General features: G+C 31.3%; 1 protein-coding gene across 2 annotated transcripts in view; it reads left to right on the top strand.

Annotated features, from left to right (window-relative positions):
* The window catches only part of LOC136987109 (cytoplasmic aconitate hydratase-like), a 53,070-nt gene that overhangs the window by 10,330 nt on the left and 16,596 nt on the right, over window positions 1–26,144 (top strand). The window contains exons 3-8 of one of the 2 annotated variants that reach the window (XM_067284775.1): window positions 6,034–6,208; window positions 10,612–10,749; window positions 18,968–19,064; window positions 19,144–19,382; window positions 25,526–25,595; window positions 25,664–25,847. In XM_067284775.1, coding sequence (XP_067140876.1) covers window positions 6,034–6,208; window positions 10,612–10,749; window positions 18,968–19,064; window positions 19,144–19,382; window positions 25,526–25,595; window positions 25,664–25,847 — 903 coding nt within the window. The remainder of the gene's footprint in view (window positions 1–6,033; window positions 6,209–10,611; window positions 10,750–18,967; window positions 19,065–19,143; window positions 19,383–25,525; window positions 25,596–25,663; window positions 25,848–26,144) is intronic. The other variant, XM_067284776.1, reaches the window with a different exon arrangement.

Below are 26,144 nucleotides of genomic sequence, written 5' to 3'. Positions count from 1 at the left end.
AAACAGCGTTTTTTTTATACCTATCTTTATTTCCGTAATTATCAAAATAACAACAGAAATTATCGACACGGTTCAGTGATACCATTTAATTAGCACTAATGAAACATAAACACTTAAAGTACTCTTGCTTTTATTTATTTAGATGTTTTGAGAATACAGAATTCAAATTAAAAAAATATATTATTTATACAGAATGTTTTAAAAATATGTAGAATTTCGTTGGATGGCAATTAAGTTCAAAATTAAATTGAAGACACAGCCAAACAGCCGCCGGACTACGTCGGGCTACTTTTCTGCAATTTATATTTAACTAATCGCTAAATGATTTGTTACTAGAGGGAGGCATTAGTAATTAAATATAATTGCAGAAAAGTAGCCCCGTGTAATCTAGTGGTTCGACTTTACGAACTTATCGGGTTTCGCGATGTTTGTTTTTGAAGATAGTCTGTTGAAAAAGGAATCGTCATTTATTCAGTTTTAATGTTCTGGAATACAAACTTGACGACTGACCTTTCTGTAGGCTACTTGGCTGTCAAAATTAAAATTCTAGTAGATAAAAAGCTCTGCAGACTTCAAGTCGTAAGGACGGAAAGAAAGACGTCTATGGCATTGCCCGTTCTGACTCTTAAACTTGTGTTTTTAATAGTGTATTTTCTCTGTTTTTAAGGAAAATTTTAATTTTGACGGACAAGTTGCCTACAATGAAAGGTCGGTGGTCAAAAGTTTGTATTCCGGAACATTGAAAGTGAGTAAATGATTATTCCTTTTTTCAACAGTCTGTGTCTTCAATTTAAGTTTTAAAAATATTAGGTCAAATTTTACAGGTTTATAGACCCGACTAAAGTCGAGGACCGTTTTTTGATCTGCAGCCTCGATAGCAAGTTATTGAGAATCAAATTGTAGCGATGACATTTTTGTTTTTAAGTCTAAGTAATGTATTAGTAAATTCATCTACTAATCATAATTGATTTATTAAATTCAAGCATGTGAACATCGGAGCAAGTGCTTTAAATGCTCCCCATGAACCAGCCACGTAGCTTGCTGGTGTCTTACTATTGATTATCGAACACGCTCAAATACACCAGAAGTATTACAAATTATTCTGCAGCTTTTGACAATCCATTCTCTTAAAACTTCTGCATTGATAATTTAAATAGTATGAACACTGTCCTCATAAGAAAAATCTAGAGGATTTAAATCAAGGCATAATGCAGGAGAGAAGGAAATCCTTTTTTACATGTTACACTTCTAGCATTGTATATTTTAAACCTTAAATATTATTTTAAATCAGGTTAACATTAAATGTAACATGCGAAACACCGAATACAATGTTTCACCATGCATAAATTTAAGTATGCATTTAAATTAACCATTAAATGGCTAGAATGGAGAGGGTGTGGTGATATCTAAATTGGACCCTAAAATACTAATTAATCCTTTTTAACTATCCCAAAAAGTAAAGCCCATAAATCTTGCAGCTCGGCAGTGGTTTGATTATATGTATTATTGGTTACGTGTTAGAATATATGACGATTCTCAAATAAACAACGTTTTTGATTCATAGGTGGAGTAGAACAGCCTCTGTCCATAGGGGCTCAAAGCAATGTTCTAAAACCGTGTTTGCTACTCCGTGGATGTCATCTTAGTGTTCCGTTACTCTATTCACAGTCATTCTGGATCTCTCTTCAATGTACAAAAATTAAGAAACGGCCAAATTGTGTGTTAACGAAATTTTATAGATTCCCGACCTCTCTTGCATAGAATAATGGGCCCTGTCATTACTTAATGACTTTCGAAATGTAGGTTTAAGCCTGGTAGGACATAGCCGTCTAATACACGGAATACATAAGTACGAGGCAAAATTAAAAGTAAAGAGCAAGTGTTGAAATTTAGATAAAGAAAGGATTCTAGCCAAACTAGAATGTAGTGACGAATTAACATATTTTAAAACACATTTATACAAGAAACTCTTGAAAAGAAATGATTGTGTATTGATTAAACTTTAGTAGAAGTTCGGTTTGTATGTGTATATACATTTATATTATACACATAATAATTGCATTGTGAAATGTGTTTTTTACACAATAGGAGGAATTATTTGTCGTCTTATTTCGTGTTTTAAATTATGAAAAGGTCTGTTTGAATTCCGTATTCCTGAAACTTTTTTTATTGATTAAAAGCAAAGTATTTGAAGTGTTACTATTTTATTGATATTGATTAATTGTTATCACTCAACTGTGTCTATAATTATATTATTATATTATTTTGTTAGTTATTAACCAATTTTATGAAATTGCTTTTTTACCTTTTAAACTTAATTACCATTGTAATAATTTTAGATACAGCTAAGTCATTCAAAAAATGTATGTAAATGCTTGCAGCGGATTAGAACATATCTACTTTAGTGTGAAGGAAAAATTGTCGGATTGACTTGTTAACAGATATTATATATATATATATATATTTTTGACTGACAAAATTATATTGTTTATGCAAGATAGACCAAAATTTTGTGTTTTCCCCCCAGCATTAAATATGGGAGGAAAAACTTAACAGATAATACAAAAAATACTATTAAGTTACAAATATAACAGTATGTAGGTGTTGCGAGTTTGAGTCCCCTTTCTGGGCCGATTCTTTTCTTCTAGAAATTTCTAAATATAAATAAATATTCAATATTTAATTTGGAAAGTTCTGGAAGAAAAGAATTGGCCCAGAGGGGGACTCGAACTTGCAATGCCTGCACACTACGCAGATCCATTGATGGTTATGCTACCAGGACTTCCAATCTTTGTCTTCGATTATTAAATTTATCAAGAGATGATGCCTAATGCCTACCTCTAGACAAAATTAATTAAGATTTAATTATTAAATATTAACCACATTATATCCCGACACGATCTCTCGGATCATTTGGTCTTAAATCTTTCCCGCCGTACGGTAACTTTTTGGACACACTGCATATCTATATATAACATAAACATTTTTGAACTTCCATATATGTATAAGTATATTATTCTACGCTGAAACTGACTGCAATAAGAGATTACATATAAATAACTGATATTTACCTACAAAAATGTAACGAAAAGCAAATGTTTACAAGCAGTTTGAGTAGTAGTCTTTGAGTTTTATAACAACTTAAGTTTTGTTTTTGGAATTTGTTGTTATAAACTGAAATGACTGTTGCCGGTACCATAATCTCGGTTTATAGTTTACTAATTAAATAAATACTAATATTATCGTACATTTACAAGAGACCAAAAAAAATAAACTACCATATTTTACGGACTATAAGACGCACCTGAATTTTGGAGGCAATTTTTCGAAGAAAAAAGTGCGTCTTATAGTCCGTAAAATACGGTATATTATAAGGATATTTTCTTTACAAAATTCAGTTACTATCTATTATATATTGAAAGAGATTTTGCATCAGGTTTTGAATGTAGATTAAAATATTTGAGAGATGTCTTTGGAATAACACAATGATAATTTTTAACTAAAATTAGACGACAGTGATGATAAAGGAAGCAGATAATACAGTTTTCACTCTTTCTTGTATTTAATTGCAAGTAAATATGATTGTAATTGTTTGTTTATATACAGTAGCTACGATGCATATATATAAGTATGCATGCACAATTGTTTGCAGTGTTTTCGGTTAACAAAGCCAAACTTTTTTTAAAAAACACTCCGAATGGAGACATTAACTAGTGCAAGCTGTTGATGGGATTGAGTATCAGTTGTTCAAGATAGAATTCATTATATAGAAATAGTATTGTTATCCATTTAAAATAATAACTGAACTATTTGAAGTGTTTTGATACATTATTTACTATTTACTTTTTATTTACTTAAAAAATATCAAACTGACAATTTATTTCCTCTGTCTGTAAACTGTAAATCGAGATAATGGTAATATTATCTGAAGTATTAAGTGATAAGAATGATTAATAGTGGGAAAGAGACTGTATGTTAGTGGTACTGTTATTGGGAATCATTCTAATAGGGGAAAAAAATTAAAATTTGGTAGTTCTTTAAATTAGTTTTGTTGTATCAACATTATTTGATTTTAAATGTAAGAAAACAAGAAATTTGAAATTTTTACCAGTTCTGTAAATATTTAAAGATAGAAAAAGTTTACAGCAGATTCTAATAAAATGTATTTATCACTTTGACAAGTCACAAGTACACAAAACACAATTTGGTTTCATTGCATCTTGTATAAAAAAATTGGACAAGTGACAGACATTTCTTCAATCTTTGGTAGACCCTTGGCTTTTCCAAGTGTCTACAAAGAAATATTTGATAGGTGAGTGTTGTTTTTTCATTTAGAACTCTCTCATCATTGAAAAAGTTTTTTTTTTTACATTGTTTTTCTGTTTGTTTTAAAGTCACGGATATTTGATTTATATATTATTCACAATTTTTATCATTGAACGAAGATGTTTTTAATAAGTGTCTAGTTTTTAACAATGATAAAATAGCAGCCATTTTTCTTATATCAGTAGTAAGTTATTTTAATAAAAAGATATTGGAAAAAAAGAAAAGTTTGATATAAAGTATGAATTCAGCTTTATACTATGTGAACCACTGCAAGTGAACAAAACGAACACTAACCAAAATGAAATATTGTTTGCATTGTACTACGTGATGCAAACTAAGTTAGGATGTGATCGATTAATTTAAAACGATTTTGAATGCAAGTCATAAAAAATCGATTGGTCAAACGAGCCATAGTTTGGCACAAGTCAAAATATTCTTGACTCCTATCGAAACCAGTCAAATGGTCACCGAAAGGGGACAAACTGGCAGTTTGTATCCACTTCGTAGCAGTTCTCATGCTGATGAAAATCTAGCTTTACATATAAAAATATATTAAATCATCTAGAGCAGGGGTGGCCAACAAGTTGATCGCCAAGCCAATTTTGGTCGATCGCTAGCGATGTCTTGACTTAATGTATTATATTTGTAACCGAACGCAACTGTATGCATGCAGTTATGACTCGACTCATAAGCGGTGAGTGCACTTTGTACTGAAACAGTGTATAAACATAGTATGTATTTCACACTTCCCCCTCCCCACTTAGACTATGCCTATGACAACAAGTCGATCGCGACACATTTTTACGATAAAAAGTAGATCTTATGTGCACAAAAGTTGGCTACCCCTGATCTAGAGAAGTCACAAAAGACTGTGGGTTCTCCTTCAGTCCAATAAATATAAAATAGTATAATATGGAAATACATATGCCAAAACCCATTTATCACTTTTCAGAGAAATTTATTTTAAAAAATGGCATGCAAACAAGTAGTGATTTTTTTTTTTTTTTTTTTTTACTTCCTTGTCATCTCTGCCTTTACTAATATAAAACTTGATGCCTGTGCCGAATACATACTCTTGCTCAACCTGCAAGATCTCTTAAGGTTTGAACCTTATATATCTGAAGTGCTAAGTGGCCTTCAATTAAAAAAGATTTCCTCGTTTGTTCATTAAATAATTTGTATAAACAACAAAAGTACATTATGAATTTAATTTTTATCATCAAACTATTGAAATTCATATGCTAGTGTGAATACTTTAAGTATACTAAACATCCCAAAGCCTGATGCGTAGATTCTTGACCAAACGATCTCCTTAAACAATCAGACTAGAAATCTGCTATTATTAATGATTAATACTAAGTAATTTGGTACTAGAGGTAGATGTTAGGTGACATCTCTTATCTAAATTGATGAGATGGCACCTAACATCTACCTCTAGTACCAAATTACTTAGTATTTAATCATTAGTAATAGCAGATTTCTAGCCAGATTGTTTGAGGAGATCATTTGGTTGAATGACTTAGTAATAATTATTATTAAAGTAAAGGAGTGAAGGAACCTTTAAAATAAATATTTTAAACAGTTTGAACAACAATTTGAGTTTACACTTACATATTTCAAATAACAATTAAATTATTTTGAACTTATTCTGCGTTTTTCCGTTTATTATCATTTCGGTCATTGTGTTTTTATTTTTGTTTTTTGCAGAAAGACTTCCATTTTCAATAAGAGTATTATTAGAAGCGGCGGTTCGTTGTTGCGATAATTTTCATGTGAAGGAAGATGACGTAAAGAACATACTAAATTGGGAAGCGCTTCAAACGGATCATTCGGGTGTGGAAGTTGCCTTCAAACCTGCTAGAGTTATACTTCAGGATTTCACGTAAGAATTTACGAATTATTAAAGTCAAAAAGTTGATTTTGTAAATTGTTATTGAATACAGTAAAACCTGTCTATGGTGACCACCAATGGTTCCTTCAAAAAGTGGTCTTTTAGACAGATGGTTGTCCAATACTGGTGGTGTTGTAATACCGCATTTCTGTACATATTTTGTGCACTTTTTAGCCATTTCCACTAAGCAAAACTCAAAGTGAGCAAAATTAAGCAAATTTTTCAACGATGGAGCTATGTTGGTATTTTATTCTTATCGGATAACTCGATTTACAGGAGTCGTCGTGATTTTATAAGACAGATTTAATACCAGTACTTTAAAGATTAATACAATACTCGCATTTTCTCTATTATAATGCACACTTTCTTTTTCTGATTTAATTAATTCAACTTGGTTCTTTTCATTCACTCCTCAGTTACGTGTATTATGTCATTGGTATACAACCGCGTCCTATCTCTCCATCACTTTTGGTTTTGGTTTTCGTTAGTTTAGTCTTATTTTAACTTAAAAAATACTGTATTTTTCTAAATATTTAACATTTTCTTAAGTAAAATAAGAAAAATTATTACTGTATATCTTGGCAGATAAGACGATAGTTGAATCATAAAAAAATGGCTCGCAAAACCTGGGGTCGTCTTATAGGACAGATACAAAAAATTAGATTGAAATTTATATAAATTAAAACCATTATAAAAAAATGGACAAACTGTAATTATTTACTAGCAGAGAGTAGGGCATGTGCACAAAATAGAATAGCCCATACACGTTTTTGTGAACAGTCAACGTCATTACCCGAATGCCGAATCAGTGCAACTGCTTGCAACGATTGCAAGGACATGCAAGAAAATAAAATTTGTTCATTCGAAAAATTACAAATAGGACATAGTTTCGTATACGCTATACAGTATTATTGATATTATTCAGATGATGATCACCGATTTAAACTAAATTCATAGACCGTTGATAGTTTGGGGTCGTTTTATAGGACAGATATAAGCTAAAACTATAAAACTTCGCACGAAAATTTATACCTCGTCTTATCTGAAGGTCGTCTTATCTGCCGAGATATACGGTAATTAATAATAAAATGATTAATTTCATTACATTCCACATACTTATTTCCGTGATATTCTTAGAAAAATATTGTGGAAATAAAGTAGGTTGATACAGAAACTATTTATTGCACATGTACTGTATATGAGCTTCAAAATAAATAAATTAATTAATTTTATCAAACGATGAGATCAGCTGATTAATTGTATTATGTACAATAATTTATACCCCTAAAGAAAATACTGTAGATCTACAGTAAAATAAAATTTTTTTTCCCACAGTTCCCTAATTGCCGTTTTGATAAACTATTTTCGCTTTCTCTGATAACTTTAACACGATCTTCTAATGACAGCATTTTGCATTTCTTTTGTTTTTCAGACAATTTCAAACAAACTGAAATGAATTTCCTTTGTTGCTAGACTAATTCATTAATACCTGCACCTCATTTCAAGGGTGGGTGGGAGAGTGGGTTCCAACAAGAGTTTAGATTAATCCATAATATTAGGAGGGGGAAATGTTGAGATGGGTTCGAAGAATAGTTTAGACTGGATATATTTGTGGAAGTGGTCGTTTATTACAGTTGTTGTATGTTGTTTTGGACCAAAAATCGATGCCCGCGGTCGTGTTACACAGGTGGTCATTTAATACGGGTAACTTATACGAAGACCCTATAAACTATTCCATGCCAGAAATTTTTGCCTGTTTTGACAGGTGCCCCGTCAAATGCAGGTGGTCACCTAAGCAGTTTTCACTGTACATATATTCTTCAATAAGTAATTTTTGTTGTTGTTATTTTTTTTCCTTTCTTCCTTTCTTTTTTCCACTTAAAAAATAGTGATGAAAGTTTTATGGCTATATTGCCAGTGGCCAAACTGCAGCTTACATATACCAAAATCAAAACCCCTACCCTCTCTACTCTGTATATAATAGCATTAAAGTAGGACCTATCCTAAACATATATACTGTATATGGGTTAAATATAAAATATCCGTTCCAATACAGGATGTGGCTCTTGTGTGTTTCCAATACTTGGTATGTGGCTCCTATCATAACAACGTTTGGCCACCCCCACAACATTGTTTAAATCCTTTGTATAAAAAAGGCCAGATTTGACACTTAGGGTTGTCTTGTTTTCAAAACAAAGTGATTATTGCCAAAGTTTGATTTTTACTATTATTTAAAGAGCTTTAAATTTATAATTACTTCACGACCAAAACAAAATGCATTGTGCTCTCCTCAAATCAATATAAAAATCATTTAAGTAAGATGAACAAGGAAGATGAAATAAGATATAATATAATCTCATTAAAAGGTGGCTGGGAGATGCAGACATATTGGAAGTGATATTCAGTTTATCGACATTTACTCTGTATGAATGTGTAGTAAAGATCATTCTGCCAGTTTAAAGGATGCAGATTTAAATTTAGTCTGAATCATCAAACTTCTGTCTGGGTTGGAGAGAATGAAAAACAACCTTTGCACGACCTACATCACCGAGTACCCTGCATCTTATGCCAGATTATATGGGTTATATTTTGACTAACTTTTAATAAATAATGTAGAATAATTTATTCTGAAGTTAACCTTTTCCATGCGGTTAACTACTGATCGGTGTATATCACGTGACTTCCTCATTCGTCGGTAATGCGAAATGCACTGTTCGGTGTAAATTAAAAAATAATCAAAAAATTTGATTAATTTGCGTTATATTTGAGTTTTCCAGCGATCTTAACTTTGATTTGCTCTTCTGTATGTTGAATGACTTTAAGTCAATAAGTGTTTTGTTACCACCCCTGGGCCATAAATATTTCGATAAATACATCCCCCTACTATTCTACAGTAAATCTTCTCAGTTAACTACACAGTTGGCTGAAAACAATCAAAGGGAAACTCCTAAGGTTTTATTGGATATCTTCTGTCTTTGTTGACATTACTTTAACTAATCACACACTTGTGAAAGGGAAAAATTGCCGCAAAAAGCCCTGCCTCCAACCTTCAATGTAAAATGTAAACAATCGCAATAAAGTCACTTTTTAAATCGTTTTTTAGCTCTAATTAACTAATTTAATGCATTTAGACATTAAATTAGTTAATTCGACAATATTTAGGCAAGTAAATATGTTTTTAAAACTATCTAACAAAAAATATTTCCGGGAAACTCGACCTTCCTGTAGTAAGTCTATGGAAGATCGTCTTGCTGTTAATTGGCTTAAAAATTTTTGTTTCTACACCTATTACGCTGTAATTGGTAATTTATATTATGACTGAATCAACTTCAACGAATGAGAGTTTTTTTAGACCTATCTGGTTGGGATTTTGCTGCGAAGAACCAGTCCACGTGATTAAAAGTCAGAATGTAAACAAACGTTAAAAAATAGCTCTATTTTTCATTTTAGAGCCGTAATTCTACTAGTTTTCATGGTATTTGACTTTACTTAGACAAGAACATTTCTTATCAAAAGCGTCTAGCTGAAAAATTTACCGGGAAACTCATTACTTCCAGATATTGCGTAATTGCAGGAAAAAATTAACTAATCAGCTTATTTTAGTGTATTATTGTATAAAGCATTGAAAAAATATAAAAAAGTGTCAAATATTCACTATTTTAAGCAGAAATATATGATGATAAACTTGAACGTGTTGCTTTAAGATAACAATGGACTCCTCTTCCTGCTAAGTAATTGGAGACATAGTGTAAATAATGGCAATAACTTCTCCCGCGCTCTAGCTAGAGAGATGGGGTTTGTTTTGCTTAAAAGAAGACAGATGTGTCTACCTAATAGATGCACAAAGTTCGGCAATTCTCTGTAAATTAATTTTTTTTTTCTTTTGTTTGTAAACTTCAAATTTTAATATTATTTTAAATTTGTATTAAACTATAAATTAAACAATTGTAAACTGTAATATGTTTTTAATCATACACAAAAAAACAGATTAAACACAGCACAATTTTGAAGCAAAATATCACGATTTAAAAATTATCCAAAAAATGCAAAAATGCGCCACATAACGAATTCCACCTATTTACATAACGTTAAAGATTTTCCAAATGGAATGGGTTAAGCAGTTGTTTTGCCATCTTATACTAATATTAACGTAGTAATTTAATTCAAAACACGGTTGTAATTATTATAAGATGACGTGCATCATTGTGTAATCTGTACCGACTTTCAAACGCACACAACCCACAGGTTATCTACATGAAATTATGGGATGTAATCGAGTGGAAAAATATAAATTGCCTCATTATCTTTTGAATATTTGGTATATTTAAGATTTATTAATTTGTAATTTATCAGTATAGGTAATGTTAAACAAAAATTTAAAATCTTTTTTCTAGTGGAGTTCCAGTTGTTGTTGATTTTGCAGCTATGAGGGATGCAGTAGCAAATTTAGGCGGCAATCCCGAGAAAATCAATCCGTTGTGTCCTGCCGACCTCGTCATCGATCATTCGGTACAAGTGGATTTTTCTAGGACGTGAGTATAAATAATTAAGGTTTGAATTTTATTACATAATATTTGATATAGTATAATCGGTGAAACGAGTAAAATGATAAATCAGTTACCCTCACTTTTATGTAATTGCTTTGTTTTAAAAACTAAAATCTATATCTCCAAGTGCACTGTTTCCCCTTTTATTGAAGATCTTTAGAATACTTTAACTTCCAAATAGCTTACACATCTTTTGGCTCCTCTTCGGGAGTAGAAATTACAGAAGAAACTTAATTCAATTTAAATTTTATAAGTTTCTTCTGTAATTTCTGGTGTTTTTTCTGTTTAAAATCAAACCATTTCAAGATAGTCTACTTATGGTTATGACAATGTCTATTTATTTTATTTTATTTACTTAATGGCAGTCACGACAATGGCATTAGTTCATCATAAAGTCAGCTTTCCAGTATCATCATTTTCAGCTTTCAAACTCAAATTGTTTTTGTATTTGAAAGCTGACAGTATTCGGCTTGAATTCTATAGATTTTTCTCTTTAATTTCTATATGTGACGACAAGCCAAAAGGCTTAAAAGCTACTCAGAAATTAAGGAATTATTTTAATAATCTGAAATAAAAAAAAAAATGACAGATTATGTTGATTAATTCTTATAGAAATTTAAGCTAGTATAAACAGTTTACTTCAATTATACTTAGAATAGAAACTGAGTGTCTTGTTATAAATGTTTACTGTTTTGGAAATGTGTATTTATATACAGATTTATTTCAATTTTATTGAATTGAATTGCTAGTTAAAACTAAATATTTAATTTGGAACTTAATTATAATTTACTTAGCAAAAAATAATCATGTGTGATAAAATTGAATCCTTAACCAATCAAAGTGAACGAATGTTGTTCTATTAAGTTGACACTTAAACATCAAAACAAGTATAATTTTTATGTCCACATCTATTTTCAAGTTTATATTTAAAATTATTCTAAGCAAATGCAAAATTTCTTTCGACATACTTAACTACGGCTCCTTTAAATATGTTAGAACAGCTAAAAAAAAATTAAATATGACTTAACACTTTCAAATGCTTCCCCCAACAATGATTATCGGCACTAGCAGTCGCAAATTTTCGCAAAAATGGAAATAACAAAAGTACCACGTGTCTAGTAAAATTTATAAAGAGTAACATGGTTCAGTAAATTCTTTTAATCCTATTCTTTATTCTTTATACATAACTTTGATATTATAAAAATAAAAATAATAATAATAATAATAAACTGAAATTTTAAGAATCTTGCAAATTAAAAATCCTTTTTGAAAAATAAGTTCTTAATGAAAATACACACTTTCTAGTTTGCTACTTGTTGAGGCTTTGCATTTTTATCTGTCTTCTTGTGTATATTAATTAACTGACTTTTGCCATTACAATCGATATATGTAATGGTAAGAATTAAAATTTAAAAAAAAACGATAAAAATCAAATTTATTTATTGCAAGCACTTTTCATTTCTTATTCAAGACTATAGAAAATAGCATTTAAAAAATTTTAAATCTGTTTTTGATAATGTTTTTAATTAAATGTAATATTTAGATTATCACTTTACAACCTAACCAGAAAAGGCTTCATTAACAAGTAAATAAAAGCCTTTGCTTCTTTTCTAGTAAGAGTTCTTAATGTAGTGACAATTATGGGGCTAAGAATTAAGCCAAAAACATTTGTTTGCTTCATTAAAAACTCTTCTACGAAAGAAGTAAAGGTTCTTATTTACTTGTGGATATTATCAAACCAAAAGGATATACTGAGCTAACATACTATTTTGTTTTTAAAACGAGATTCTTAAAATATAAAAATACATTATTAAAACTTTGTTTTTATATTTTAAGAATCCAATTTTTAAAAGAACGGTACGTTAATATTGGGTGCGTGCTTTCAATTTCAAATTACCATATTCGAAAATCTGTTCTATAAGTTGTTCCAAAAAACAGTAGCAAATTTGTAAGTTTAAACGGAGGATGGCTTAAGTAGAGTCAAAAACATTTATAAAATAAATCTTTGGTAACAAAAAGAAACAGTCAATCTATTTATTGGTATGGTCCCAGACTTTGTTAACTTTAAATGTAATATTTTAATTATCATGCGCAACTTGATAGTAAACTAAAATTTAACGAAAATACTCTCGCATTTCTTATCTTTAAAGCTTTAAACAAATGAATGTAATTAAAAATATATCTATGCCCCTAACTTCCACCAACAAACAGCTTTACAGTGCGCACAATTTAATGTCTCGAGGATTTTAACTAATTGAAAACATCAGCACGTGCCATTAAAGTCGTTTTTGGCTGGGAGTTTTAAGATGTGTGGATATATTTTGTAACAAATTCCCATTTTGACACACTGTACAATGTAATGAAAGCAAAAGTAATTTCTACTAAACTTTGTTTTAATTCTCATATTTTTAATTCCTGTGTATTCAAACAATAAACTATTCTCTTTTTAATGAATCTCTTTCTGATCCTCTATCCAGGAGCAGCTAACTATAAAAATAAAATTTTTAACATTTTCATTACTAAAATTTACTTTAATGTTTTCAATAAACTAAAGTTTATTATTGTCTTTCAGTCGAGGAAAGTGAATAAGATTAAACAGACTATATTAAACATTGACGATTAAAAACAATTCCATTTATATATATATTTATATATTTCAACAGATTATTTCTTTAAAATATTAAATTGATACAATTGTGAATAACAACATACAGTTGTTCCAGTCTGGGTTTAATTGCTCTTAAAATAACGTATGGGTGTATCTTAATTAACTAACTATTGGGCCACCCCATATATCGAGAATGTATAACTCGAATCACAGGTGGTTTTGCTAATGATATATTTGATTTTACACGATGGTTGAAGATTCAATTTTCACTCTTGATTATTTTCCTCCCTCTTGATTTTTATATAATTGCCCATTAAATGTTTAATTGATGATAATTGAGAATGCAAATGTTTATATTTTAATTAAATGTAATTATACTTATGTCATTTATTTCATATTTATGCATTCTTCACAAAATCATTTTTTACTTTAAATGTAAAATTTATATTTTCAGGATTTGATGATACATATTTTAAGTACAAGTGAAATAAATTATATATATCTCATTAAAATAAGTCTTTGTTTGAATACAAAATGTGAGGACAGAAATTATCCTAAGTTCTCAGATGTATTCTAAAGGGTTATCCCGTTACCATAAAGTATTGTAGAAACAGAAAACTTATGCTATCGGTGGGCACAAATTTCTAGACGAGCAATGGGAGGATAACCATCAAATGCTGACGAGTGATCACCAACAAGCTGGCCATGCAGCTCAACTGTGTTTCCTTTACGTGTCTAACACCTAAATGGGGGCCGATTTCCCATATCCAGTCCTCCTGGGAGCACCTTTTTGGCAGGATAACTTACTGTCGTGTTGCTTCCTCCTGTCAATCCAAACCTTATTAAACCTGGATTAATTTAGACTGGTTTAGTCTAAAAATTCAGAACAGAAAATACTTTGATTCTTCTGTTCCTGCAGGAAACTGTCTCATTTTGAGAGTTAGCATAATAGTTAAGTATGATTTACACTGGATGCAAAGGGTGTGAGAGTGAACAGAGCAAACAAGGCAAGCGAAGCAAATTTTGTTCACACACCAGCAGTGGTAAGAGTGGTTGCAAGTTGTAGTTTTGCACTTTTACGAATAGATGGCATTTTTAAAAAATTCGATACATACTGCAATTGCCCTGTTAACATTCTTTGTTGTGTAGGCTTATCACAATTTAATTATATACCATATTATCAATATGAATCTTTTTGATTATTGGATGCCATTTTTTGTCACCGAGTCGACGACTTCAGTCAAGACAAAAATGTTGCTTTTGTCGGCTTGTGCTCGTCAATGCTCCCTAGCCGTCGCATACTCCCATTGGCCGACGTGAACATTTTTAACTCTCTTCGCAAAGGTTAAGTACGCTCGTGTTTCTTCATTAGCTCTCTTTGCACTGTTACGTTTTGCACCCTCTGCATCCAGTCTAACTCGTGCTTAAGGGTGGCGGTAGTTTCTACTAAGTCTGTAAATAAATTGTAGTGACAGAATTCTGTAGGCAGTATTCTGGTATAGTGGAAATAGAACGAAACTCAAAAAGAAATTATTTTATTAACTTTTCTGTTTCTGTTTACCGGTAATGTGGAAACGAGGTTTAAGGCTTTTGTTTTGGTTTGCGTTTTTCTCATATATTTGGGCTCCGTTTTTCACCGGCTCGCATCTTTCTCCTCTCGAGCATAAAGATTGGGTTTAAGTCATTGAATTCAAAAATTCTTTCGTCTAGAAATTTATTTGAAAAGTTTATTTTTAAAGAGAAAAACTCTTCATTCTGGAATTGCTAATTGAATGAGAGATTTATTTTTCTTTCCTGTAATTGTAATATCTTGCATTGATTTTTTTTTTTCCAGCATGATCATTTTGTGAAATGTTACTTGTGTTTGGGACTCTCTCTACATATGCTGCATGATATTTTGGCATGTTAATTATTTCACGTTAACTTTTGTACCGTGATTTTTGATATTTTTGGTTTGTTCTATCCCTAACATCTTTCCTGTTTTTTTGTTTTTTTTTTTAAACTCTAATTTTTAATCTTATATATTTTTTCGTAAGTATAAAACCGCGTAATTTTGCGAGTCGACTAGACGTCGAAATGAACCAAATTTAAATTTCCGTGGCTCAATTTGTTTAAAGAAACCTGTTAATATTTCTTTTGTAACAAAACTTAAATGTATTTTAAATAATTTGGTTTGTTAGTAAACCTTGTTTTAATTTTAACATGTTTAATTTTTTTAAACAGAATATCGTAAATCAGTAAAAGAAGTTAAGAAAGATAGTTTCAGAGTACATTTTTTAATATTTTATGCAAGTTTTAAATAAACTTGTGTGTTTGAATAATTTATTCAAAATATACGGACAATGTTTAAGTGTCAATAAACATTTCTGTTCCTTTTCCTCTATTAACAATGCAAAGAGTTGCGAGATACGAGACGGTATACCGTATTGTAAGTAATGCAAAAAATCTTGCACATTAAACTAATTCAGTTTTGTTTTCTTTTTTTTTTCTCTCTTCCGATTTTATTAATAAAGTACTATAGTCGTAACTTTGTTGTGTGTATGTGAAAGCATGAAAATTTAATATTTTTTCTTTAAACATAATTCTCAAAGGCTACTTATGATAAAACGTGTGGCCAAAAACTGATTGTAGCCTTGTTGTTTAATCTGTTTTCAGACAATACATATATTAATTCTGGAAAAAAGTTCATTATTAATTGAGCACGTAACAAAACAAAATATAACATCCTATAAAATTAAAACATTTTTTAAGTTCCCCAGTAATAATTATTTGATAAAATGACTTCAGTCTCACTCCTGTTCTTGTTGTTTGTAAGACCTTCTTTGAAACAGTCAAGTACTTGGAATTTTGAAGATGCTAGGAAAAGTCTTAGTAATTAAAAGTAGGCAGGATGGTCGAGCGGTTAGGCGACAGCCGTCCGTTCCGGGGGGGCTTGCGATGGAATTCGGTCAGATCAAAAAACCCCAAAGTTTTTTGGGGCGGTTCGTCTGGATATGTTGGCTGCCCCGTTGTGGGTCCAGCCAAACTTATGATGGGCTTGCTAAAAAAAGAGACACTCCCACTGCCCCATCAGGACAGAGTTTAACCAAAAAAAAAACATAATAGGGCTAAATATATTTATTTTATACAAATTGTTGAACAGATTATACAAAGTGTTTTCTAACAATTTTATTCTTGAAAGTCAGTTGTCATTTTTATAAATTTAATATACTTGCAGAAATAATGTGAGAATATTGTTTGACGTATATGCTGTGTTTAGCAAGTCATTAATTATGTATAAGTGACATAAAATGGCTAGGTCTAATCTATCATGTCGGCTGTCATTTTTATGCAAGACAGCATTTAACTCGATTCATTCTATTGATTAGTAATTATATTTTGATTAAAGAAAATTGCCATTAAAGTTTGAAAATAATTTAAATTTGCCTGCCTCTATCATTTGAAATTGTGTGCGCATCATAATTTTGTTTTTATACAACAAAGCATTAAGGATGATGATTAGCTCCTAGCAATAATATGAAATTTATAGTGTACAGTAAACACTTGCTTAACATTGTTTCATTACATCATTGACTAGAGAAACTAGCTACGTCTGTAATCTTTCAAAATTATTATTATTATTGAATTTGTTTCGTAAACGGTAAAATTGAAGTATCAGTTTTTACCGTCGAATCGATTCTCAGAATTAGATGCTGGAGATTGCAAATTTGATCTGAAGTTTTTGTAATACAGTCTACATTTATATTATACTTCTTGCTTTCTGTCAAGTAATTAAATATTCATGTTAACATGTAAGACATTATGGCCACATCAATGTAATTGTAAATAAATTTGCCTTGTTTGCATTTGCCGTTTTAAAATTTATATGGCATGCTGTATTGTTTGTTGGAATGTTCAGTTATTTGTTTTTGAGCTGCTTGATGGTGGTTACTCCTCACAATTTTCACTTTGCAAACATTCTTGATTACTTCCTCGTCACTGGTGATCCGTGCGATTACTTGGATCACCAGTGCTCACTAATCCGAGCCCAAGTTTGGTGACCAGACTCGGGTCGTCGTGGTGTACGTGGTATGAAGAGGAAGTGATCCCCTCACCAGGGATTACTACTTTTTCATACCACATACACTACAACTATCAATTCTTCAAAAATTGGATGAATAATTATTTTACTTATCTTTCTCAAATGTGTGTATAGTTCACATTTACTTCAATTTTCAATTAGATGTGTTTTGGGTCTTTATTTAGAAGTTTGACTTTTTTGTGGACAGAAATGCATCTTAGGAACGTAAGTCTGATTTAAGTTGATTAACCTGTTGTAAAAGTAGTTTCATTACGCATCGTTCCAGTTAAAATTGTAGTTTCCAAAAACCTATCGATGACAATAAATGAGGACTTACTGTATTTAGAGAGAGAGAGAGAGAGAGAGCAAATCGTTTGGAAATGTTTAGTATTCATGTGTTTTCCGTTGCATTTATACCAGATTAAACAAGAAATTTCTCAAGGTATAAATTTCACAGCATCATGTGCTAGAAAGGCATGCCTGTTACTACACTGCTGGGCCACGAGAAACATTTAAATCTCAAGCACTTATTTACTACAAATCTGAGAGAGAGCATTTGAAATTTTAAATAAATAGAACATTTATAGAAAATCCTTACTTCATGAGATGGAAATTTGATTGTTTTTTTTCGTTGGCATGGAATTTTTTTCAAAAACTGTGCAATGATCAAATGCATTCATTCTCAAAATTATATCATCCGTGGACTGACAAATTCAAGTCTGATGCTGCAGATTATCTATGTTTCCATCCCCACTTCTCGCCTTTTGACGCAAGCCACAATTTTTCTGTTTAGTATCTTAACATAATAAATGATGCATAAAAATAGTCATTCCTTTAGCCGAACGGGACATAATTTCATTTCGGAAAATTGATCAGGTCAATCTACAGGTGGTACTTTGAGAACGGCCAATCTAATGGTATCAGAAAAATGCAAAAAGTTCGGATACTTTGTTTTATACGCTGTCAGATAGTAATGCTAGATGCCTACAGAACAAACTTTGCAAATGATTTGCTGCTTTTTAAGTAGTGTCTATCAATTTTTGAAGACACTTATTACTGGTTGGCTCTAACTTTTCTAAATGGCAGTTTTCTTTTATTGTATAATAGTAAAATGAAGGGGAAAACAATTTATTTTATTAAAATTTCTTAAGTTATGAACCAGAAAATAGTCTCAAAGCATCAAGGTTGAGCAACTAATGATGATTAGGGAGCAATGTACTGTACAGTACATGTAATCTTTTCTTCTGCTAAACATATAGACGTGTTTGTAAGCTTAGATCACTGTAAACTGTGTGCACATTTGATAATTAAGAGATTTTATGAAATAATTTTTAAAAAATCTCCTTTTAATTTATGCAAATTGATAGTTTTTGTTCTATTTTGAAACAACTTTTTTTATTTTTATATTAGGTGTTATGAGTGTTTCAGAATCCTTTTTATTTTGTAAAATTGATTCTAAAATATATTACTTATTTCATAATAAAAATTAGTTGTTACAAAATTTCAGAATATTTTTTTTTTTTCCAAATTTGCAGCATTTTGAGAGATTCCCCAAACCCAGGTGGTGGAGATCAAAGCAAAACAACTATTTGCAATGACTGTATACAAAACGGAGGGAAATGTCGCGTAAATGTATCCTTAAAATGTTGCGAGTGTGTTTATATCCGTAAAGTGTGAATGTCGGATGTTACGTTCTCCTCAACGTAAGCAGTTGGCGTTTTCGGATGCCTCCCTTTCCGGTTCTTCCACGAAACCCGATCGTTCGGAAATTCGTCCCTTGTCGTTACAGAGGATATCGAATGATAGCTCTAGGACGAGACCCAATTTACCAGTTAACAAAAGTATCGATAGCAATTCCATTTTTAATAAACAAAGTCCAGTCGTGCATCCTCATCCAGAACTTCCTATTCAACATTTCGTTTGTCCATTTCATTCTTTAAAATCTATAGGGTTAGTAATACTTATTCTTAATGTTTATCATTTATAATGCTTATTTTTTTAATTTTTATGATATTTTTAAAATTTAAATATACTAACTGTTTATGATGATTATTTTCAGAAGTTAAACAATGAAAATTTTATTGTTCGAATAGTTGAGAAGTTCATAAATACAATGTAAACTGTGTAAGGTGTTCAGAAACTAAACACAAAAACACATTCATTAAAATTTTTTAAATTATTTCATAACTAATTTGATGAAACAAGAAAATGTGTTGCTATAGAATATCAAATAATGTATAAAAGAATAGATTTAGAAGTGGAAATTAATTATTTTCAAGAGAATTTTAAAACTTGAATATGTAAGGAAAAAAAATAGAATGTGTAGAATAAATGTGAAGAAGGTCAAGGAATCATAGCAGCATATTGAATTAGTGCATTTTAGTTATTTTTTCTCTACAGATGTACATTATAAAATAAATTTAAACTTATGAGAAGATTGAATTTGAAACGAAGCATCTAAAATGCTTAGAAATACACTGATGAGAAACAAAATTGCAACACTCCGAGAATGTGCTTCAATTTACGCAAGATTGCTCCTATAGATAATATAGCTGGGTTTTTACATTGATCAATACATAGTATGATTTTAAAGTATAGGGTGTGTTGACAATACTCGATGTACAGGAGGGTCTAATGATGTGTTCACTTGTTTATAATCGATCAGCGCCGCCGTAACTTATCCGTTACAATTTCCAATTCCCAGACACGCACCTGTTATCAAAGAGTTGACCGTTACGATTTGACCGTTACGAGATTGACGGTTGCGATTTGCGCTGATCGATTATAAACAAGTGAACACATCATTAGACCCTCCTGTACCTTATTGATATACCGTGCACTCTCCATTGGTATTGATAAACCGTATTCTTGCATGCAGACGATTATAGAAGGCAAATGTCCTTCAATGCATCATCCCATGTTTCTTGCACTTTGTGCTGCAATTCTGCAACAGTTGTAGATGATCTGACAGAATGAGTCGGGAAGCCTCCTATTATGTCTTGTCTATTCAATAGGGGAGTAATTTGGTGATTGTGCCAGCCAGGGAAGTTGTTGAACATCCTATAAAGCATGTTGAGTAGCATGGGCAGCATTTGGATAGACATTGTCATGCTGGAACAGGAAATTACTTTCCTTTTGCAGGAATGGCCACAGAACCTACTCTTATCGTGAAACACTAGTGTCATTCCACCAATATCAAACAATTGGCATAATACATTCTGCTATTTTTTGGCTACTATTAACAATTAAGTTTTAAGTAATTTTTTACAACACGTTGAGTGCCATCTCTTATTAAATTTAATAACTATAATATTAAAATTAATGTTTAATAAATAATTTAGAATATTCTGGAAGAAAAAAAAGTGGCCCGGGGTGGGACTCGAACTTGCAACTCCAGTTTACCATGCAGATGCATTGCTAGTTATGCTACTTGGACCCTAAAATGATTCTCCGCTTCTAGACATATGCACCATGAGTAACTATGGATGGTTCTATCTAAGATTAAATGTCTGGAAGCAGAGGATCGCTCAGGGAGTCCAAGTAGTGTAACTGGCAATGCATCTGCACAGTAAATGAGAGTGCAGGTTTGTAGACAAAAGATAGCCTGATGCATTATGGCAATCATTTGGCATTGATTAATAACATCATGTTTTGAGATTTTTGTCATTCCATCCTTTAAGCCCTCCCCAATCCTCTAACAACAATATAACCATGCATGCTCCTGTTCTGATATAAATGGAAGTCTGGTGGAGGAACATGTGCCTGGATACACACTGATTACAAATCATTTACTGTGTTGCACAGTAATTATTATGAGTCTGGAGGAGGAACATGTGCCCATAGTCTTGCTGCAAATGAACAATTTACAACAATTTGTGTTGATATTCCTGGAGTCATATTTGCTCTGATGTGTGCTGCAGATGCCGTATAGTCTCTTACAACTGCCCCTAGAATGTGTTGTCTTGGTATACATCTGTACTTCATGGCCATCCAGAACCTAGTTAATGGGTGTAGGAATGTTCAATTGACCACTGTTGCCAACATCAAAACACCACCGACACATCACATCTTGAATGTGAAGCAATTTTTCTACACCCATCCTCTCGGAGGTCTAAAATGTGCTTCCTCTCAAATGATTGTAATCACAAAAAACAAGTGCATGTTATGTCTCCCTGGCAGAACAATCACATGCTCATACACAATTAGTACATGGGTTTGATCGGTACGTCGACACGATGGCCGACAGCCTTAAATTTAATTGGAATACTATCTATTCCCGGCACAAATATGCCAATATCCACGTCTATAATTGCATTATCCTTCGGAATGTTGCAATTTTCTTTCGTCGGTGCATGTTTATACCATTTACAGAAAAATGACCATACTAAATGGTGCCAAATTTTTTCACATACAATTATAAACGAAGAAATTTTTAAAATGTAATATGTAGAAATGCAAATTGACAAATTGCATCTCGGTTGAAATAACACTCTAATTTCTCTATTTAATATTTATTTTTATTGTTAATAGATAAGTATTCCTGCTTTAATTGCACATTATTACAATATCAATAGTAAAACAAACATCCTAATTGGTAGAACACGCTAATAAGCACATTTACATTGTTAATTGCTGTCCATATTAGTAATTTGATGACAGCAGTTACTGGTTGAACATTAGTGCTGCCATAAACAATGGCAGCACTAATATTTGGTCAGCAATGACCAAAATATGTTCCCGATAATGACAATTTCAAAATAAAAGTATGCATTAGACTGCAAGGAAACTTTATTTATAATAATGTTTTCATAAGGTTAAAATTGTACAAGAAATTAAAAATTATCCGACGTATCGGATGATAGTTTTCGAGTACGTACATAACTCATCTTCATCCGGAATAAAAGTTACTTAATTCAAATGAAAAACTTCAAGAAAATACTTTATACACAATTTTGTAAGAAATTTAAAGGTTTTTTATTATAAATATTTATGGTAATTGTAGTTTTTAAAGTATTTTAAATTATTATTTTGCAGCTTTTTGACTTTAAAATATTTAATTTTAAAAAGTAAAAAGTGTTAATTTTTTCAGAAGTTGATACGGTTGAAGATGTCAAATAATTCATTAAGGAATTTATAACAAATAACCACGAAAGCTTTTAAAATCATCAAAAATTTAATTAATTCAAAAATTGTCGGAAATTTAGTATGATTTTTTTTAATGTTAGTTTATCAATTTTTGCAATAATGGATAATATATATACTCTACATATTATGTTGACAAAATATCTTCATGTGAATGAAGGAACATGTCATAGAGAATTGAATTATGTATTGATCGTATACATCGTGTTGTTAAGTCTCGTATTTATTCTAATATTATACTATAATTTCTTGCATATAATTTGCAGTAGTGCATAGCCTACATTGGCATATTCCTCATGGAAAATTGCTAAAATAAAAAGAACATTTTATAACCTGCCGTCGTGTACCCTGCATCTCGGAAAATCTCTCTCTCAACCTGTACGTATTTTAGATGGTACTGTCTCAAGCATTCCATTTTTTCTCCATTTCTTTCATCTTATTTTCATTGATAGTTATTTTAGTTGTCAAAATTCACTTCGTAGCAATAAAAATAAAGCGTTTGTAATCTGTTAGTATTGTAATTAGCCAGTCACATGTCTCAGTTGTTAACGAGATGATTAATCTGTCGTCGAGAATGGTTTTGAAAAGTTTGCCTTTTCTCGGACAGACTATAAATTGGTAATAACGATAAATGCTAAAATAAGCTTATATTTGATGGTTGATCTGGAGCTGAGACTAGTCTGGGGTGGCGATGTCAACGTTGAGAAACACCATTGTTTTATTCATCTCTGTGTAGGGAATTACCTTCTTTTCTGTAGCAAGTTTTGTTGCAAGGACTACAAACTGCAATGGTGGTGTCAATATACAAGTGATCTCCTACTTAGGTTAAGTTTTCAAGATTTGGTTGTAAGTTGAAAACTATCTCCAAATTGTACATTTGTACACAGAATAATCTCTTATTGTTTGATCTTTCTGTGTACTTAATAGAATATATTAAGCTGCTTACTAGCAGGTGTTTCGAAATGTGTTTGTTTATAAAACTAAGTGAATGCATACTATAATACGCTTCTCGTCTAGTCTTCTTAATGACTTGCGAGCACTAAGATTGGCCTTTCTTTACTGCTAGACTTTTTACACCACCACAGAACATCAAATTAGACTTTTTAAAATAGTGTTTTTCTAAGTCCACATTCGTCGTCTTTTTGTCCCATTTATTTTAAATCACCCTGTATGTAAAGGAGGAATTAGCAGAAATTAATATATTGACTTTTGAGTCACAAGTTTAATCACAAATGTTTAATCGTGTTGATGAAAATGCAGACTGATATGTAGAAAATGGAAGACAACTAAAGATGAGAGGTGTGTTTTTTATCATTTTTGCAATGGAGATGAATATGTGCAGCTTGTAAAAGATATTTTAAAATTTTTTAAAATGCTTGTAGTAAATTTAGACAAAGGAAAAAGTGCTGATTAATGCAACTGCACCAAACTGACAGTAGTACATAATCTTACAACTCCCTTGCTTCTTACTGCTCACAAAATGGAGAGTCGAAAAATGAAACAAAAAAGTCGCACCCCACTTCAAATCAAATTTAAAATACAAATGAGCAATTATTTATTGTGATGTCGTCACAATGTCAGGCTCCAATTTTTAATTGTATTCTTAATTTATTTAATATAAAGTATATGCTCCCGAACTCAAATTAGTAGTGTCTTGCCCTTGTACAGTACATCATACTTTTCCTGTTAACAACAAAGTTGTGCCGGGTATCTACCTAACTCCATTTGGAAGAAATTTTTGAATTGAAATCGCATGTCGCAAGTTCAAATATAGTTAATCGTGGCCTCCTGCCCCTAAGCTTTCTGCATCTGGTCTTCACTTTACCTATCTAATGTCGTTCTCGAGATTAAGGAAGGACGGATGAACAAAAGTGGGAATTTATAGGTCTACAATTTTTTCAAATTGCAGCCCAATAACTTGCATATTATTTGCAGGAAATTATGGTATTTATTTGGTTCAATTTCTTATATATATTATAATTAATTTGTACTATGTTGTACATTTGTATTCTTTAATTATAATAATTCTGTTCTATATTAAAAACGTAGTAAATGATTTGTAATCAGTGTGTATCTAGACGAAAATTCTCAAATTTTATCTTTAGATAATTATCAATTAAAATATAAATTTAGGATGACTCAAAAGTCGATTTAATTATCATAAAAATTAAATCATCTTAAGTACTTCACAAATAATAAACTTTGCGCAAAGTTTTTGATGTGTGTAAACTAAACTTAGTTTACAGTTCACATTTCCGAGTATACTAGTAACACACAATGTGATTAACTGCGGACGGTCTGTCAAATTATTGAGCTATAATAAGGCCGAGTTAATAATTAGATAGGAAGCAGTTTCTCTAGACGTAGACTGTTAAGCTGCCATCTTGTGATAATTTTAATAATTATAATTAGTTTTAGTTTAGAATTTCTGGAAGAAAAGAATCGGCTCGATCTATAGCAGGACTCAAACTCGATACATTGCCAGTTACGCTACCCGAACCTCTGCCTGATTTTTGCCTCCAGAACTGTTAATATAGATACAACCATACAAGTCATGGCACTCAGCCAGTTCTCTTCACCCCAACATAGTATATGTATGTGTACACTTGTTTATATATATATAATGTGTGTGTGTAACTCCTCAACAAACCCAATTATTGATTAAAGCTTACAATCTGTTAATTCACACTGGGCCAATTCTTTTCTTCCAAAAATTCTAAATAGTTTGTAATGTAACCACCTACCTTTTAGCCAAATTATTTCATATATAACTATTAACTTAGCCCAATAATTCAGTAGATCGTCCAGTATTAGTTTAATTCTTAAGTTACAAGATACCTTATTAATTATTATTGTGATACGTCTTAATTATTTACTGTGTAAAATAATACTTTTTTGGAGATTTGAATTAATTATTAAGACTTTATAAAATGTTTTAATATTGATTTTAGTGCTGATGCTCTTCAAAAAAATTTAGATTTAGAATTTGAAAGAAATCAAGAAAGATTTTCATTTTTGAAGGTAATTTTTAATAGTCTTGTTTAACTTGTAACAATATATGAGAAATATAATTGTATATATTTCCACAGTGGGGTGCTAAAGCATTTAAGAACATGATGATCATTCCTCCGGGATCTGGTATAGTCCATCAAGTTAATTTAGAATTTCTTGCAAGAGTGGTGTTTAATCAGGACGGACTTTTGTACCCGGACAGTTTAGTCGGAGCCGACTCCCACACAACCATGATAAACGGACTGGGCGTTGTAGGTTGGGGTAAGTTTAAAAAACATAAATCTAAAAAAATTAAATACCTTCTAAAACCGATAACCGGCGTGAACTATTTTTCAAAATGGCGAACGTTTTCGCTGCCCCTCCTGGGCTCTTCCTCAGGCCAATTTTGGATTTGATAATCGAACAGCATAAATAAATGGAACGTGTTCCGTATTTAAACGATCGAGTACGTTCGGCAACCGCGTGCCGTTCTAAATATTTAAATTTCTTTTATTCCGTTTGGGAAAACAGTGCGCGCCTCCTATGATAATTACGCGTGACGTCAACCGATTTACGATC

The sequence above is a fragment of the Centruroides vittatus genome, unplaced genomic scaffold, assembly GCF_030686945.1.
Source record: "Centruroides vittatus isolate TY-2023 unplaced genomic scaffold, ASM3068694v2 scaffold_1444, whole genome shotgun sequence".
NCBI classification, from domain to species: Eukaryota; Metazoa; Arthropoda; class Arachnida; order Scorpiones; family Buthidae; genus Centruroides; species Centruroides vittatus.
The sequence above is the reverse complement of the archived record's forward strand: the minus strand, read 5'-3'. Positions and strand labels throughout refer to the sequence as shown.